This window comes from Notolepis coatsorum (genome assembly GCF_963971535.1).
Source record: "Notolepis coatsorum genome assembly, chromosome: 13".
In the NCBI taxonomy this organism is placed as follows: Eukaryota; Metazoa; Chordata; class Actinopteri; order Aulopiformes; family Paralepididae; genus Notolepis; species Notolepis coatsorum.
In genome coordinates this window covers 56,151,743-56,170,614 of record NC_140177.1, presented here as the reverse complement: position 1 = coordinate 56,170,614, position 18,872 = coordinate 56,151,743, and the positions used below count along the sequence as shown (strand labels likewise).

At 46.3% G+C, this 18,872-nt stretch overlaps 1 protein-coding gene across 1 annotated transcript in view; it reads left to right on the top strand.

The window, feature by feature from the left end:
• tns3 (tensin 3) overlaps positions 1 to 18,872 on the top strand; it is a 60,918-nt gene that overhangs the window by 22,989 nt on the left and 19,057 nt on the right. Inside the window, exons 10-13 of the mRNA XM_084327865.1 lie at positions 137 to 266; positions 594 to 659; positions 7,570 to 7,671; positions 13,280 to 14,494. Of these exons, the coding sequence (XP_084183991.1) occupies positions 137 to 266; positions 594 to 659; positions 7,570 to 7,671; positions 13,280 to 14,494 (1,513 nt within the window). The remainder of the gene's footprint in view (positions 1 to 136; positions 267 to 593; positions 660 to 7,569; positions 7,672 to 13,279; positions 14,495 to 18,872) is intronic.

Genomic DNA, 18,872 nt, shown 5'->3' with positions numbered 1-18,872 from the left:
TGTGGTAAACCCCACCCTTAAAACACAAGATGTATTATTAAACACATTAAACGTTAAATACTATTTGGCCCCATGCAGGTCGGTCTGAACACGAGGATCCGCTGAAATAATCACTGTGATATAACCTCTTTTCCAGGTGAAATGCTACCACAGGAGTGAAATCACCGCGGAGCGTGAAGTCATCTTCCGGCTGCAGTTCCACACGGGAGCAGTGCAGGGCTACAACCTGATGTTCGAGAAGGAGGATATGGAGACCGCCAACAAAGGTAGACCTGGAAAAACCCAGCGGGAACAGGTCTGAACGCGCCAGCAGGTTTAGAGCGGCAAAAGCTCAGCGCTACACACACACACACACACACACACACACACACACACACACACACACACACACACACACACACACACACACACAGGGCTCAGTCTGGACGTCATTACGACTCTGCAGTTTGAGACCAATAATCTCCTTTCCATATTGTGTAACGTCCTATGGTTTACTGGGAGAGAATCCCAGTCACAGACGACACCATTCATCTTTCCGGTTTCTGTGCAGACCGACCACACTGATGGCATCCTTTTGTGTGTTGACATTCCAGATCCCAGATTTCCGGATTATGGGAAAGTGGAGTTGGTATTCTCGGAGGGGCCAGAGAAGATCCCAGGTATTTTTCTAAGTCCTCGCCTCTTTAAAAAAAGAAAAAAGAAAGACGTTGCTATAAGAGAGATGAGCAGAATGTATACTTTAAACAGACGTCGGTGGTCACAATGAAAAGACTCTTTTATTGTCTCTCACTCATCCAAAAAAAATTTTGTTGGGGTGAATTTGCAGGCCGTCTACAAGTTGTGTGAAATGTGAAATTTTGTTGGGGTGAATTTGCAGGCCGTCTACAAGTTGTGTGAAATGGACGATCACATATTTGTCCGATCACTGGGAGAATAGTGTAGTTAAATAAATAGAACAGTCATCCTCCATACAGTTATGTGGACAGGCTGGCATTGGCACGAACAGTACATTGTAGTGGGCCAACACAGAAAACAATAGGTTTTGAGTTTCCTTGCGGCTGTCGGACAAGTTACAAAACAAAATGTGCGCACGCCCTATGAACGGAACAACACGACACGACCTAAAAGACACGGCAGATGTTCTTTGTCCCTAAAAGAGACACGTCTTTTTGAAGTATAAATCACCCTCAGGGCGGTGATACTCCATACCGGACTGGCAACGTTCCCATCCAGGGCTCCACCGAAGGATCCACTGTTCCACACATCACTCTGGGTCCTAAACTCTCAGTATCGACCCGATAAGCACCGGTTCCAACCATCGCTTTCACTCAACAATATCAACTTAGACCAGGGGTCAGCAACCTTTTTGACATGGAGTGCTTGTTTGAAATATAGTTGTAACTAGTGTGCCTCAACAATATTCCATGCATCGTAATTTTTTTTTCTCATCAGGTCTTTTTAATGATAATTTTTACATTATTACATCGTTATTGTTATTATTAACACTTTAAGTGCCGAAAACGTGTTTAGGCGTCCTTCCCCGCCATGCTCAAGTTGCCGAGGACGCCGTAACTCGTCTTTAATATCAATATTTCAAAAATCTGTGATCGAAATCATATTTTTCCTCCGCAGCCCTGAGACACAGTGCTGGCCTCCTCTCAACCCTCTAGCGGTTCAAGAGCGCCATCTGGTGGCCGATCGGCAGAAGCGCCAAACAGGAAGTCATGTGGATGAAGTGCTGATCGTCTATATTACTTCCGGGCACTCTCTATAGGTCCCGGGACTCGATCTCGACACAATACATAGCGATCCGTTGCCAATAACTCGATAAACAACATGATTTGGACGTATATACTATTATACAACCTGGAAATAGATCGCGTATTTCTACATCCCATAATAGGAATATTTCAGTTCCACGCTCATCGTCCAACGGCGCGAGGAAGATACGGTAAGATTCAGCGTTATTTTTGAACGTGTTCGATATAAACTGCTCTGATGATCATATCACCCACACTAGATGAATGATATAACGCTGCCCACGGAATTATAAACGATCCCCCGCCCATCCGGTCATCATCAGATGATACGTAGAAACTTCTAGAAGTACGTCCAATTGAAATTTTTGATCTCGCACAGATTCCTACCAAACTGTATTTCATCATCAATATAATGCATTTGGGGCTATAAATCACGTTCTGGAGAAAGCTGCAGAAAGAGATGAAAACATACTTATACTTTAGACCATATTTTACTATGAATATGTGAATGAAAAAGTTTAACGTTGCTACACAATGAACAATACATATAGGACCTTGAATGGGCCCTAATAATGGCAATCTAGCAATAGAATTTAAAAAGTTATAGCCCTGCAAAGAAGGGGAACTCTCCATAGACAAATAGAGCTGGCAAGGGATGGTATATCATGAATTTAGCCTTAGGCAATCAAAGTGTTAACAATATTATTATGATGGTTGTATCAACCCTAAATCTGAGTGGGGGGGGGGGGGGAATGCAATGCAGACAAACAGCTGCATACAGTGTGACCATTTCACTCACATTTGCCCATTCATTTTTGGACACATCACACACCATCGTGTGTACTGTACGTGTGCTGTCATAGCTCCACCTACAGGCCTAATGGAGAACACCAGGAGAACACCAGGATGTGAATGGAGGGTGAATGTGAGGTATATCGTGTAAATAAGTTTTGATTGATCGCAAGACTACACTGTAAAAAGAATTATAATAATAAGTGACCAGAACTTAAAAATAATGAGTTCAGTTACTGTGCATTAAGGTTTTCAGTTTTCAATCCATAATAAGTTAACAGAAAAATAAGTACACAACCACATTATTTCAACCTAATAAAACTATGTTTATTGTCATTGTTTTAAGAACACAAGTTGACTTGGTAATACTCACATTTTGAGTAAAAAAAATGGCTTTTAACATGTGCAATGTTCAATTAAATAGAAAAATAAATAATACAATTTGTTGATTAATCCCACTGGTCACAATGGTGACCGTAATAATGTTTTTGTTATAAGGCTCTGCAAATGTTACTGAATGATGTAGCAATGTATTTCCAGCTAAATTGAAATATAAAAAAATATAGGGTCTCAATTAAATATGTGGTAGTAAAAAGAACCTGTGGGAGGATTTCAACAAGATAAATGCGACAACAGTGCAAAATATTTCACTATAATATAAAAAAAAAAAAAAAAAAATTTTTTTTTGCTGCCCCCTATGCCTATGAAAATGCCCCCGCGTGCCTATGCAGGCACGCGTGCCTAGGGTTGCCTACCCCTGACTTAGACTATTCGTTTCGATTGAGATGTATTCCATTATTCTTTATTAGCGAAACCTAGCCTTTGTTTTGACATGTTACACATGGCTCCTCGTTTTGGATTTTGGTGTCGGTGCAATTCTCCAATATCGAGACCCTGTAGTGTTTAGCCTGGTCTTGGTCCAACATCTTATACCCTGTTTTAGCCTGGTATTGGTCCAATACTGTATAGCCTGTTTTAGCCTGGTATTGGTCCAATATCTTATACCCTGTTTTAGCCTGGTATTGGTCCAATATCTTATACCCTGTTTTAGCCTGGTATTGGTCCAATACTGTATAGCCTGTTTTAGCCTGGTATTGGTCCAATATATTGTACCCTGTTTTAGCCTGGTATTGGTCCAATATCTTATACCCTGTTTTAGCCTGATATTGGTCCAATATCTTATACCCTGTTTTAGCCTGATATTGGTCCAATATCTTATACCCTGTTTTAGCCTGGTATTGGTCCAATATATTGTACCCTGTTTTAGCCTGATATTGGTCCAATATCTTATACCAGTACCCTGTCGGTATCTGCATCCATACTCCCAGCACAAGACTACAACACGAGACACATGGTCAATTATCTATTCAAATGCTTCCCCTGGCAGATGCATGTTCCTGTGTGACAAAAGCAGGCGTGTTGAGGCAGGCCCATTGGAACTATGGTCCCTCCGAGTGGCTAAAACTGCTGTCCTGTTGCATCGCCGTCTTTAGGTCCTCTCCTCTTTAAGAAAATAAGTTGCCACGGGAAAGATAGGAGGGAGGGAGTTGGAAAACCAGACACATGGTGCTTTCACCACCCGGCATCCCCCTACCCCCTCATCGCTCCCTCGACCCCCTGCTGTGTTGGGGATGTGGAATTCTGCGGAGGGGAAATGTAGTGTGAAGTGTGTGTTGACAGAGGGGTAACAGAAGCACAGTGTGGGCCTGCCTCACAGGAGGGAGTCAGTGCGTGTGAGCGTGAACATTGATGCGTGCCGTACACGGTGTGTTCGATATAGGCATTTTATGTCTTGTCGAGCACAAATTCGTAAAAGGCAACGTTCCTTTAACTCTCAGTGGAGATGCTGAGAAGGACCTCAGCTATAAATCACTGCAGAAGGAAAATGGACTCCTATAACCAACAGCGTTTTCCTCCTGTGTTCTGAAACCGTGACGACGTGAGGTGTTTTTTTATTTCAAAAGGCACACACGTCGATTTTGATGGCTGCCCGATTGCCATTACTCAATATTTCAAAACTGCAGATGATCAAAAATGTATCTATTTTGGGAGCAAAGTTCGTAAGATAGCTAGTGATTACAATATTGCTCCATGCATTTTATGGCAATGTCATGTGTCACAATGTCAATGTCACCAATCAAGTTCCCTAGACTCCCTAGAGTAGATGGAATTGTCCAAATGGTATGTTAAGTCTTAAGTCCTGTGCCAACCAGCTTGCCCCGGTGTTCACCGCCATATTTAATCAATCCCTGGCGGAGTCGGTGGTCCCTGCCTGCTTCAAGATGTCTACCATCATCCCTGTACCGAAGAAACCCTCCCCAACATGTCCAAATGACTACAGACCGGTGGCACTCACCTCTGTGGTCATGAAATGTTTTGAGAGGCTGGTCAAGGACCACATTTGTGCCTCCCTCCCCAGTGATATGGACCCTATGCAATTTGCATACAGGACAAACAGGTCCACTGACGACGCGGTCTCCCAGGTACTGCACAGCACCCTCTCCCACCTTGACCGTCAGAAGGGGGGCTATGTGAGACTGTTGTTCATTGACTACAGCTCAGCGTTCAACACCATAGTCCCCACCAGACTGGTGGACAAGCTGATTGAGCTGGGTCTGAGCTCCGCCCTGAGCGCCTGGGTACTGGACTTTCTGAGTGAAAGACCCCAGGCGGTCAGGGTGGGGGGTCAGCTCCAACTCCATAGTGAAGTTCGCAGACGACACGGTGGTGGTGGGGCTGATCTCGGACAACGACGAGAAGGCCTACCGGGAGGAGGTTGAGGTACTGGAACGCTGGTGCCAGGACAACAGCCTGCTCCTGAACATTGGTAAAACCAATGAGCTGATTGTGGATTATAGGAGAGGACAGCAGGAGACACACACACCACTGATGATTAACGGGGCTACCGTGGACAGGGTGAGCAGCTTTAAGTACCTGGGGGTCCACATCTCAGAGGATCTGACATGGTCAACACACATAGACACAGTAGTAAAGAAGGCGAAACAGCGCCTCTACCACCTGAGACAGTTAAGGAAGTTCAGAGTATCGGGGAAGATACTCCAGTCCTTCTACTCAGGAGCTGTAGAGAGCATCTTGACCGGAAACATCACTGCCTGGTATGGAAACAGCACGGCACAAGACAAGAAGGCCCTACAGAGAGTGGTGCGCTCAGCCGAGCGTACCACGGGTATTGCACTACCTCCCCTGCAGGTTCTATACAACAAGAGGTGCAAATCCAGAGCCTGCAGGATAATGAAAGACCCTCACCACCCCAATAACAGCCTGTTCCAGCTGCTGAGGTCAGGCAGACGCCTGCGAACCCCAGCTACTAGGACAGAGCGGCTTAGGGGGCTTTCCCACTCACTGCTCTGTGTCGAATCAGAGCCGGCTCGCATCAGAAAAGGGTGTGTCTGTCTGAGTGAGAACGCTGTCCCCCGTCCCCGCCCCCCGCTGATTCGTCCCCGGGGGCGCTGAACCTGGACCGCTGAAATAGGTGGTCTCAGGTGCGCGCTGAGTGGGGGCGGTTAGGCCTGGCAGTTTTGTTTGCCATTGCTATGTCTATACATTGTTCAATGCATTTATTTCTATAGACCAGTGGTGCCCAACCAGTCGGCCGTGGTCGACCAGTAGATCAATGACATGCAATATAATTGCCACAAGCGATGGGATAATGTTAGCTTCTGAACAGGCTAGCTAACTAGCGTTTAGCCGTTAGCCATTGCTGTATACTATACTTTCTTGTTCGAATGCATTTATTTCTATTAGACCAGTGGTGCCCAACCATTCGGCCGTGGTCGACCAGTAGATCGTTAAAACGCTCAAAAGCGGACTCTACAACACCATCCATTCGTGATAAAATGGGGTGGGTTATTATTGACAAGGCTTGACAACAGAGGTTCAAATATAACTTCATATTTATTGGCAATTTGTTCATTTTATATCAACATCCAGAGTCCGCAGTCGTGTTAAGACATTCCCGTTTACATAACATTTTCGGTCGACCAGTAGATCAATGACATTCAATATAATCGATGCGAGCAATGTTACTAGTATGTTGCATGTAGTAACGTTAGCGTTAGCCGTTAGCTTAGCGTTATTGTTAACCCTGCAAAACGATCAAAAGCGGACTCTACAACAGAGTTCCATTCGTGAGAAAAGGGGGATGGGTTATATTGACAAGGCTTGACAACAGAGGTTCAAATATAACTTCATATTTATTAGTTATTTGTTTCTTTATATCAAAATCCATTCTCCAGTCTCCGTGTTCTGTTTACATTTCGAGCGTGACATCATCGACTACGGCAACGTCGGCAAGCTTACAAGCTCAAAACGCAAACCGTAAACAAAACCCAGAGCGCACCCAGACTGAAGTGTGTACACAAACTAGAGGGGGGAGAGGGGGGGGGGGGGGGGAGTTCGGCACGGAACTCGGAATGAGGACGGCACGGAGCTGATTTCGACCCCGATGTTGAGTGAGAAAGCCCCCTCAGGCTCAGCTTCTTCCCCCAGGCCATCAGAGCCCTGAACAATGAACATTGAGTGCCACAGAACACTGAACTATCCACACACAAGCACACATGAACACACACACAACACGCACGCTGTGCACGCTCACACACTAGCAGCCACTTAACACTTTAACATGAGCGGGCACACACTCATGCCGCACACTTATGGCCAAAAGGAAAGGCCACTTTAAATTAGAATAACAGGAACAGTGTATTGCACTACCAAAGCTACCTAGCATGTCCTATATGCTCTGTAAATACTATGTACAGATACCGAAATGCCACACCATGCTACCTGTTACCTGTTTATTGCACAATGTTTTTTTTTTTTATTGGATTCTATTATATGTTGTAACACTGTATTGCACATCGTTGCGGGCAAGACCACCCGCATTTCATTGTATACTTGTATGCCGTGACAATTAAAACTCTTGACTTGACTTGACTTGTTATTTTGAAGCCAAACAGCTGGTCTAAATCCATGCTATTGTTGTTGTTGTTTGGTGCAGGTGCTGAACGGTGGCAGAACGGACCAGACGTGATGGTGGACTACAACACAGCAGACCCCCTGACCCGCTGGGACTCGTATCAGAACCTCTGTGACGGGGAAGGTAGCGGCTGCTTTTACTCGTCCACTGTTCACACACTACATCTGAGTTTGTCCCCATCTGTTTTTTTTTTTTCTTTTTTACTTTCTCTTTTTCCCCCTTTCTTTTTCCGTTTTTCTCCCCTCCCAATGTTAGTCGTTATGCCAATTCCCAATCCCCTTCCTGGTCGTTGCGTGCTCTGCCCCCTACCGTCGGTCTGGGAGGGCGGAGAACCATCGCATGCTTCCTCCGACACATGTGTAGCCAGCCCACCGCTTCTTTTCACCTGGCAGCGCGGACCCTCACTGACTGGGGGAGTGTAACGTGTGGAAGGTCACACTACCTCCCCCAGGATCCGACCTCGCTGTGCAGGCGCCCCGACCGAACTGTAGGAGTCGCTGTTTTCCAACGACCAGGACCCACCCTCGCCGGGTTTTTCCCACCCTCTAACACTGCCAATTGTGTTAGTATGGACGGTCGGCCAACCCGGAAGCACCACAGCTGGATTCGATCTGTGGTGGTGGGCAGACGCTTAGACCGCTGCGCCACCCGGCCGCGCTCCATCTGTAAAGGTTCCTCTGTCTGTCATGTCGGTATTAACCATAGCCCGTCTGTCTGTGCGTCCGTCTGTCCCTCTCCTATCTCTCTTGCCGTCTCTCTCTATCTGTCTGTCTCTCTCTGTATTGGCAGCTGTGTGACAGCTCATGTCCAGCGTCTCTGGCCGACCTCGCTCCGTATCACTGAGGGAGCGCTGCAGCGTGATTAGATTAACATGCAGCACACAGTCGCCAGACTCGCCACTAGCCGGGCTCATGTGGCGGCCGCAGGGAGTCGTCACTCATAGTCGTTACTGTCCCCCAGGACAGTCGTCATCTGGAAGTGGGGCTCATGGAAAGGAAACAGTGGGGGTAGCGTTCACCTTGGTCTGCCGAGCAACACTTGAGGAAAAAACCCCTTAAGTTCTCAATTTCCTGTATGATTATTGCGACAAAGATAGTCGTTTCTGGTTGTCAGTAGGATGAGAAACGGCGCTAGTGCACAGGGAGTTGTGGGGTCAGAACGAGAGCGGGCAGTTCCCTAGAGATTTCTGTTTAGTTGCAAATGAATGGGCGTGCTTTAACCATCACACACACACACACACACACACACACACACACACACACACACACACACACACACACACACACACACACACACACACACACACCTCTCTCTCTCTCTCACTTGCCTGCACATTCATGTGCGTGCACAAACACACACATATACACACGCTGTCAGGGCGTCCCGTCCTGGCTGTGGTCACCGCTCTCCCAAATCTCTCCACTCAGCCGCGGAATTCACAACAGCCTCCCAGAATAGAGCGACGTGGTGGTGGCTCGCAGTGCTCCGACACACCCATCCCCAAGTTTACAATGAGCAAGTTTTTATACGCTTTACTTCATACGACCTATAATGAAAATGAGTCTTTTATTTCTTTTCTTTTTCATTTGTATGCCCAACACAGCCGTATAATAGTATAATAGTACCCGACACAGCCGTATAATAAGGGTTTTATACACATCTACCAGCATGGTAATAAAAGAAGCACAAAACGCATCACAAAAAAAGAACTCTTCAAAAGGAAAACAAAAAGACATTGACATAAAAAAAAATTTAAATAAAAAAAGAATCCCAAGGCATTCGTGTGGGATATTTACAACCTTGTTTTCTCGTGTAAACGCTAGATTTGAGAGGGAAGACTGAGAACACAAATAGGATTTTCAGCGTCTACTTGCCAGTCCCCGAATCCCCCCCTTGAGTGGCTGTCAGTCAGCGGCCGAGGTCCGAAAAGGGAGGAAACGTCGACAGAAAAGGGCTTTTGCCATGACGGTGCTAAAGGCTGTGAAAAGACAATCTCATTTACTTCAATGGCTTCGTAAACCCACACTCGCCAGTCCAGACGTGTGTTTACCCCCCCGAGTGTGAATTAACGGCTTGAATTCAGAGTTTGTGTTTTGCCAGTTCTAATCAGTTCCTCGTCTTCTTTTAATTGTGGCAAAAGAAAATGTAAAGGGACATTTCACCCAAACTGCATTTGAACTCTTATTCTGCTCCAGCTTTCTGTGTAATTAATTCATCAAGATTTTCAACATGGTCTTTAGGTATTTGATCACCAGATATGCCTTGTTTGGGTTTGAATGATTAAAAAAAAGCCCTTTTCACTGTACTGGCGCTATGCTATTGTCTTTGTTTTGGATTGTTTTTCCAGTATTCTGCCGAGCTGTGCTTTACACTATATCGTGTCCCAAGTGACCTCCAGATTGACGTCAGACCGAATTAATTGGGGAAGGCCTGCTCACGAGGCGGCTCTGCGATATGTACCTGATCGTACGCATCTCTTTAATATGAGCGGTAACGTGGTTCTGTTCCGTGTGATAAATATGTAGGCTAATAACAATGTGATGCGCTATCATCAACATCTCTATATCCAGTCACCTCCCCAGCGTCTGTTCATTCATAATTATTCATCAGCCGTAAACTGGCTCCATTCACTGGCTTCTCCCCCTGGTGTTTTGCTGTAGTGAGTCACTGCAGAGCCGCGTACAACCAGCCTGTTGGATTAATGAGGAATGTTCCCTAGGGGGGCCGTCTGCCGTGCGGCGGAAGTGCCGCACTGGAAGCCAGGGCCTGAAGGAAAACGAGGATGATGGTGATCATTAAGCTCCTGACTCACAGGTTTGGCCAACGAGAGGTGCTATGGGGTCGGTTAATAGCCGGGATGGGAGCGGAACCGACGGGGGTGATTTCACAAGACGGGCACAGTGGCCAACTGCACACGGCGCCCGCCTCTCTGGGGGGCGACGAGAGAACAGTCGGGAGGATCTGTTAGGATGTGTGCCACTCTCGACAACATTGTGATACCAGGAGGAGATCAGTAGGAGAATGACAGCCAGAAGATGTTTGACCAGAGTGTAATATAAATAAAACATTCCCCCCCCCCCCCTCCCCCTGTAGGATTAGATGGAGAGAAGATAAAGTTCACTGGATGGAAAGTTGGAAACGTGTTTTAGTTAACCATTCACAGGAACTGCAGTCACGTCAGCGAGTGTCTGATTGACAAAGAAAACAAACGGTTGAAACAATTGTTAAAGCCCTATACTTGAGGTTAGGACACATCTGTTTCCATGCTGGTGTCATACATGAGGATGGCAGGCATGTAATTTTATGATACATGAGAGCGAGAAAAACAACCTGGGCGCAGAGCTTCGTAAAAGAAAAAAAAAATGCCCCAGAGCTCCAAGTAGAAGGCAGGATCGCTCTAATTAAACAGTGTATTTTTACAGTGTGAACGAGTCTGGCTCTGGAGGAATGTTGTTTTCATCGTCTTGATTCTCTCTCTCTCTCTCTCTCTCTCTCTCTCTCGCTCTCTCTCTCTCTCTCTCTCTCTCTCTCTCTCTCTCTCTCTCTCTCTCTCTCTCTCTCTCTCTCTCTCTCTCTCTCTCTCTCTCTCTCTCTCGCTCGCTCGCTCGCTCGCTCGCTCGCTCGCTCTCTCTCTCTCTCTCTCTCTCTCTCTCTCTCTCTCTGTCCCTAGTGGGGGGAGTCCCCTGGGTAAGAGGTCATGTTACAGCTTTACCCCCGCAGGGCCCCGCCCTTGCCCATAAGCCCCGCCTCCACTTGTTTACATTCCTCTGCCCATATTTGGAGAACCCAAGCCCCCCCCCCCCCCCCGCCCCCCTTATGTGGAGTGCAAACACGCTCACCTTCTCGGAAAGCAAGACCCATGGACTCAATGCGAAACAATATTGGCTTGATTTGACCCTGACTGTTATCTGCCAGCTAAATAAGCCATGCACCTCCGTCCCTTCCTGCGTGCCCCCTCTTCCTCTTCCTTTGTTTTGTTGGAGACAGTGGTTGTCTAGGGCGCTTTACCTGGCGTTGAAGGGGAAGGTAAGAACTGCGGCTGGCTGCATTCTTTCTTCAAGGAGACAGACGGGGGGGGGGGGCGTGAGGGAGAATGCAGGAGAGGGGGAGGGGAGGGAAAGGGAGAGAGGTGGGACGATGACAGGGCTGAGAGAGCGAGGGAGAGAGAGAGAGAGAGAGAGGGAGGGATATGGAGCAGGGCAGACATCTGTCTTTTAGAAGTGTTAGCACCTCGCCAGGAGGAATGTTGTAAGAGATTTGTTGGGAGCCGTCCCGGGGGATTCGACCTGGGCCCACACTCGGAGGCCCGAGCAGGAGCAGGAGCTGTCCAGGGACCGGATGTGAGTGAGTTCTATCAGCCGGCATGGGGTTTGTGAGTGTGATCAGGGGACACTGGGGCGCAGGAGGAGGAGGAGGAGGAGGAGGAGGAGGAGGAGGAGGAGGAGGAGGAGGAGGAGGAGGAGGAGGAGGAGGAGGGGAGCTGTTATGTGTGTCTGGTATTTGGATCCTCCAGTCCTGGTTTGAGTGAAAGGCAAACTACTTAACGCGGCAGATTGAGTGAGAAGCGTAGGGGGTCATGTTCCTGTTGTCCTTTTGTGGAGGTAGAAGATGAAGAGTAACAGTGAAACAATGCCTTTACTTGACTTGGAAAGCGGCTCTTCGCACGCACTCTTGAATCCTTAGACATTCTGTGACTGTGTGTAGCCTAAAGTCTAACTAAGTCCAGCGAACTAGAACTTTTGCTTTTCATAATCCCCGGAGTCTTTAGAGTCGAGTGAGGGATTATACCGTGCCTTGCCACTGACTGACCTGGAGGATTAAGGGATGCTGTTTGGACATATGCTGGAGGTCAGGGGTCAGTTTGGAGAGAGCAGGGCTGGCTAAATCACAGCAGGGCGAGGAATGCTGAGGTCAAACACCGCAGACCCACATCAACATCTCACTCCTTTTTAGAGCGGCAGACGGATGGCTTTCGGCACCTCTTATGTATGCACCTGAAATGAGAGGGACACCTTTGTCCACCATGACGCACGCTACCACCTTGCGGGAGCATTCATTTGCGCAAGAGGGTGGTGGGGGGGGGGGGGGGGGGTCGGGCAAACTGACGTGTAATATTCTTTATTGAATTAAATAGATGGACATTATTTCTGGAATGTCTTTGTGTGAAAAAGGTTTGGATTGCAATACGTTTACAGTAGTGGAATGGATCGTTTGAACAATTTGGTGGAGTTGGTTTAGTTTATTATAATTTCTTTTTGCATTCCTGGCGCTGACAATTGGGTTCATGGGCTTATACGGTATGGGAATAATAGACTCTCCTATCTATCTATCTTGTTGTGACATGAAATGTCCTGATGGCTCCAGTGCTATCATATTTGTTTATATTCAAGATAAATACTTGGCTATCTCCATGAATGTGTCAGTGGAGAAGAGCTTCCTTGTGACTTCATACACCTAATCTGAATTGTGACTAATTTGTTCATTTGTGCGGTGAGGTGTGAAAATATTTCCATGTTAAGAGAGGGATCTGTCTGTAACTGAGTCTGTGTCATGGGGTCCTGGCAAATACCATCCCTGTATGTGTCTCATAGACGTGTGTTGTCTGTTGTCGTGTACTATTTGTTTAATTTGTCTACGTGTGTATGTGCTGTGTGTGTATATGTGTGTTTTTGTGTACCCATACGGCCATACCAGCTGACTGTTTGAAGCACTGCTTCTCTTCTCATTCCAGTGCCACGTTCTCAGGGCCAAACCCAGGACAAAGCCCCCACGGCCAACAAGAGGAGCCCCAACGGAGGAACAGCTACGCTGGGTCGGGGGGCCCGCGCCACCTCCACCACCTCCAGTCCTGACCACAGCGACCACGCCCTCTCTGCCAGCAGCGATTCAGGCCTCTCCAGCACGTCTTTGTGGGCAGACAGACCCACACCTATTACAAACACCACCAGTACTACCACCACCACCACCGCCACTACGACGAGGCTCAACCAGGGCCCCAGCCGGCAGGAGAAGGCCCAGTTGAAGCGTCTCCTGAGTGGCTTCGGTCTGGAGGACCCCTCCCTGGAGCAGATGGAGGACCAAGGTCCCAGGGTGGGTGTCCAGCGGCTTGTCCCTGCCCAAGTGCACGTCAACGGAGACCCCCGTCCCAGGGAGAGGGAGACGGACATCCTGGACGACGAGGTCATGACTGGTCACGATCTGCACAGCGTGGACAGCCTGGGGACCCTGTCGTCCTCCTGCCACAAGAGCAGCCAGAACTCCCTGCTCTCGGACGGCTTCGGAAGCCCCGCGGGAGAGGAGCAGCAGCAGCAGCAGCAGCAGCAGCAGCAGCTCCAGAGCCAGCACCACCAGGAGTTTGAGAGAACCTACACCGAGGCCAGGGGGGTTTCTCTGGGCCCCCGGAGCAACTCCGTGGCCTCCTCCACCCCGAGCAACGCCTCCGTGCCCAAGCAGCAGGTCTACAGACAGGGCAGCTACTCCACCCACACCTGGGTCCGCCAGCAGCAGATGGTAGCCGCCCAGCAGTACGCCTACATGGCCGAAGAGGCCGACGACGCAGAGCGGTACCAAGGGGACAAGCAAGATGGCAGCCCGCCCAAACCGGCCCCGTCCTCGGAGACCTCGGGTCCTGCGACAAGGGACACGGCGGGGGCCCCGAGAACAGTCGTACCTCACAACGAACAGCCGGCTGTAAATAACAATAGCAACAGCAAGCGGGACGAGGAGTTCAAGTCCCTGACGGTGGACATCGACAACTCCATCGACCAGCTCAACCAGCTGATCATGGACCTGGACCCCACCTTCGTGCCGGTGTCGACGCGCTCCGGCTCCGTGAAGAGGAACGGCGGGGCGCACGTGAACGGCTCGGCCAGCAAGTGCTCCAACGGTGTCAGTCACAGGCTCAGTGATAACAGTGCAGCCGCCCTGCAAACCACACAGCAGACAGGTAAGATAGACGGAAAGTCTGGTGGTGGTGGTGGTGTTATGGTGGTGGTGGTGGTGTTATGGTGGTGTGGTGTTATGGAAACGCTGTGTGTAATTTGATGTGATGCCACGTGATTTGATGTCATGTGATGTGGTATGGTAGTGGAAAGGCGGTGGAGGTGACAATAGCCGTTGTGGTTATTAATTTGCTTTTTTGCATTTGCCAAATCAGCTTTGTAAATATATATATTAACTAGGGATGGGTACTTTTGAGGTACCGAACCGAAACACGTCGGTACTACAGAGTATCGATTCAAGTGAGAAAAAAGTATGTTTTTTTTTTTTTTTTAACTTTTTTTCTTTTCATGTCAACGTTCACACGCACAATATATGCTTACCTAGGATTTGACTTGATTCAACAACAAAGCAGTCGGAGCAATGGCAAGCCGAAAACTGTAGAAATTGTAGTTATTTGAAGTTTGGATTTTTTTTTCACGACTGAGGTAGGTAAATTAAATTTCTTAAGACTAAAGTACCAAAAAAAGGTACCGTTGGGTACCGGTATCGATTCACAGGTACCGGTACCGTATCGGTTCAAATGTGAAAGGTACCCATCCCTAATATTAACATTATCGTATTAATCATAGGATCTATAATGTTATACTTGGGAAAGGTCCTCCTCTCTCTCTCTCTCTTAATGCTCCCTACATCAGCTCCTCCTTTCCCGCACTGCATAGGGTTAAGTTTTCTCCCCCTCTCTCCACCTGGAGAGTGTTAGTGGGGTTGAAATAGCAGGGTTGCTGCCAGGTTTTCAGATGTTTTCAGCGTGTTTCTGAGGTAAAGGGTGCCGTCTAGGCTTGTCTGTGTACAGCTATCTGACGAGGGATCAGTGCAGTACACAAAGAGAGGGGAGCTGTCATCAACCTCTCTGAACACTGTCTCTCTCCCTCTCTCTCGCTCTCTCTCTATCTCTCTCTCTCTCTCTCTCTCTCGCGCGCGCTCTCTCTCTCTCTCTCTCGCTCTCTCGCTCGCTCTCTCATATTGAGGAACACTGTAGTGCTGCAGACAAAGTGAATGTCTTTATAGTCCTCAGCTCTTATGTTTCCTATGGGCTACACGTCTAATATCTTATCAAGTCAAAGTAGAAACATTGCCATGTTGGTAGATGGTTTAAGGGGATAGTTCATGTTTTTTAAGAAGCCTGTTTTGATTGGTCCCAAATAGGCAGTCCAACTCAAAAAGCAGTCAACATGTACGAAACAGATTGTTTTTTCATCAGTACATTTCTGTTTTTTATACCATTTTGAATCCGAGTATAGTTTTGAAGATTTCTAGTGATTCCAGAAAAATCCGCGAAAATAGCCCTTTACTGGAATACACAAAACACGTTGTCATTTTTCGGCCTATTTATGAATCGTTTTCAAATAAACGCTAGATTATCGATAGTATATGTGTACTTATGCACGCTAGAGAAGCGGGCTGAAAAATCTATTATCTATGCCCTGCCTGGCGCTAACGTTACGCACACACACATACACACATATGAGACACGTTGTGAAATCTGTGAAAAAACATCTGATTACCTCAAGACTGGTAAAATAAAGTCCTTACCTCACATCAGATGTTCTGCAAAAAGATTAATCCAATTCCTGATCGCCATTCCAAATATCGATCGCGTTTATTGATCCAACATTAGACCTCGAAACATAATCCATGCTGCTTTCGGTTGCCTCAATGAATGCAATAGTCTCAGGTTACATGGCTCAGAAGTAAAATGTGGAGCCCGGAGTTTTTTCTTCTCATGCATTTCCATTGACTCCATTCCAATGGGTGCAATACCATCTGGGAGACGATAGGGGGCGGTATTTGTCCTTTTCGAGCTCAGAGCCAGTCCCAATGATAACGTGAGGCTGGATGGATGAAAAATGAATGGATATCGCTAATAAAAGAAATAACGATTAAATAATGAGATTTCTCGTCGTTGGCACCCAATGTGTTAATAGGCTATTTTGTTACCATCATCAGCATGCAATTTGGGGTCACTGAGGGGCATTGTGAATCCTATTACCAAGCAGTGGTTCATGCTTAGCGTTATGCTAGCAAATGCTACCATTTTATCTGCTTCCAAATTGTGGTGAACATGGTTTTGGGATTGACTGAAAGGGATCCCAGTTTGTGACAAATCAGATAGGCCTCTTAATAATGTGGACTATACCTTTAACCTGGATCTGATATACACACCCTCTCCTCCCTGTCATAGTGTCATCTCTGACTGCACGTCATGTTCATGGTGGTAATATTAACATTAGGGCTGTCCTTCGAAGCTTTTTTTGGCAATCGAAGCTTCGGGGCCGAGCTTCGATTTTAATTCGAAGCTTCGAAAAAAAATATTACATTTTTTTTTATTATTATTCTTTTTTATTTTTATTTTTTATCTTATGTTGTGGGACTTGTACAGCACTTTCGTAAACTTTGTTGTTTTTAAATGTGCTCTATAAATAAAGTGGATTGGATTAATGAATTAAGTAGCCCCTTTCGTGACTGTGACGCAGCCAACAAGGTTTCACTCGGCTGTGTGATTTAATTCAAGGTGGATCGCTGTTGTCGTTTGAACAACTTCAGATTTCATGGGAACTACCAATCCCCCAAATCAAGAATGTTTAAGATGAATGAAGTAAGATTTTGATTACCGTACTTTTCGCACTATAAGCCGCAGCAGCTAAATTGAATGATGTGTACATATATAAGCCGCATGTGTTTTAATTTTTAATTACCATATGTAAGGAGTGGAGCCTGCGGCTTAATTTGACTCAACACGGGAAACCTCACCCGGCCCGGACACGGAAAGGATTGACAGATTGATTCTGTGGGTGGTGTTCTTATATTGAGCTTTAAGTTCCCACCTCTACAGAGAATGACTCCCACCTCTACAGAGAATGACTCCCATTGGGACACAATACTGTCGGACAAATAACAAGAATTAACTCATTTACAAGTTGTATTAAGTTTAGCAAATAACATTTCAATGCAGTAAAAAAAGCAATATTTCGATTTTCGGGTTTTGTCCACATATAAGCAGGGTCGAAAAATGGGGGGAAAAGCCGCGGCTTATAGTCAGAAAAGTACGGTATTTGAAATATGGCCTGTTTAGACTAAATTATGCACAGAATTATGTCGGTCTACAAGGTCCGGATTCTACATGGTCCGGCAATGTAGACCTTGTAGACTCCACTACAGACCAATTATCAGTGAATGTTCATGCATTTTTAAGAAGGGCTACTTCCACAAAAAAACAAAGAACTCACCAAAACATCTCAGTAGCACCTTATCTAAATGTTCTATTTCATATATGGAGATTCATATTTATTTATGTATTGCATGCATTTCTACATTTTATTTCCTATTTTGTTTATTCATCCCAGTATCTTTCTTTCTTATGTGTGGAATTCTACAAGGCATGTAGGTGTATATGTGTTTGAGGATGATATCCTTCAAACAGGCAATAGTGATGATATAATTTTGGCAGTGCTGAGCTGGGTTACTTTCCTCCAGTGTATTTGTCCCCCACACACACACCCACACCCACCCCCACCCCCCCACACACACACACACACACACACACACACACACACACACACACACACACACACACACACACACAAATCGAAGTAAAAAAAAAAAAATTGAATTTTTTTTTAATGTTCAAAGCTTGTGCCATCGAACGAAGCTTCGAAGGTTCGAAGTATTTAAGACAGCCCTAATTAACATGTCTTTTTGTTTTGCTCAAGTTATTCATCATGAGTCTAGTTTCTTAAGTGATGTCGGCTATGTCTCTCGTTCAACATAAAAGTTGCACGGTATGGGGGTTGGGGGGCGTAGTGATTTATTTTTTAGCTTTTGATAAATATAATTGGAACTTCAGTTGTAGGCTAGGGATTGTGCATAGCACCACAATTCCTGTTTTAGGAGACTTACCTACATTTTCAGGTGCAAAATTGTCAGATTGAAATATATTTGTTTGATCAGATACTTTTTGACATAATACTCATTTAAATCTTGTGTGTCATTATGATTCCAAGACCTTGTTCCCTTGAACAGACCATTATTTAGATACATTGTGCAAATAAATTCAAGGAATGTTAACTGCTTATGAGTGACTGTAGGCCTCCTCCTAGGTAGCAGACCTTAAAGGGATAGTTCAGATTTTTGGAAATTAAGTTGTATGAAATACTTACTACAGTACTGAGTCAGAGTCTTGTGGTCAGAGTTCTTAGCGAACCGGAGAGCTTTAAACGGGCAGCACACGGCAGAAACAGGTTCTTGAAGCAAAAATGTTTTAATCCACACCACAACAGGCAAGCAAAAAGGATACTCACTACTTTCTAACACAAAATCATCAT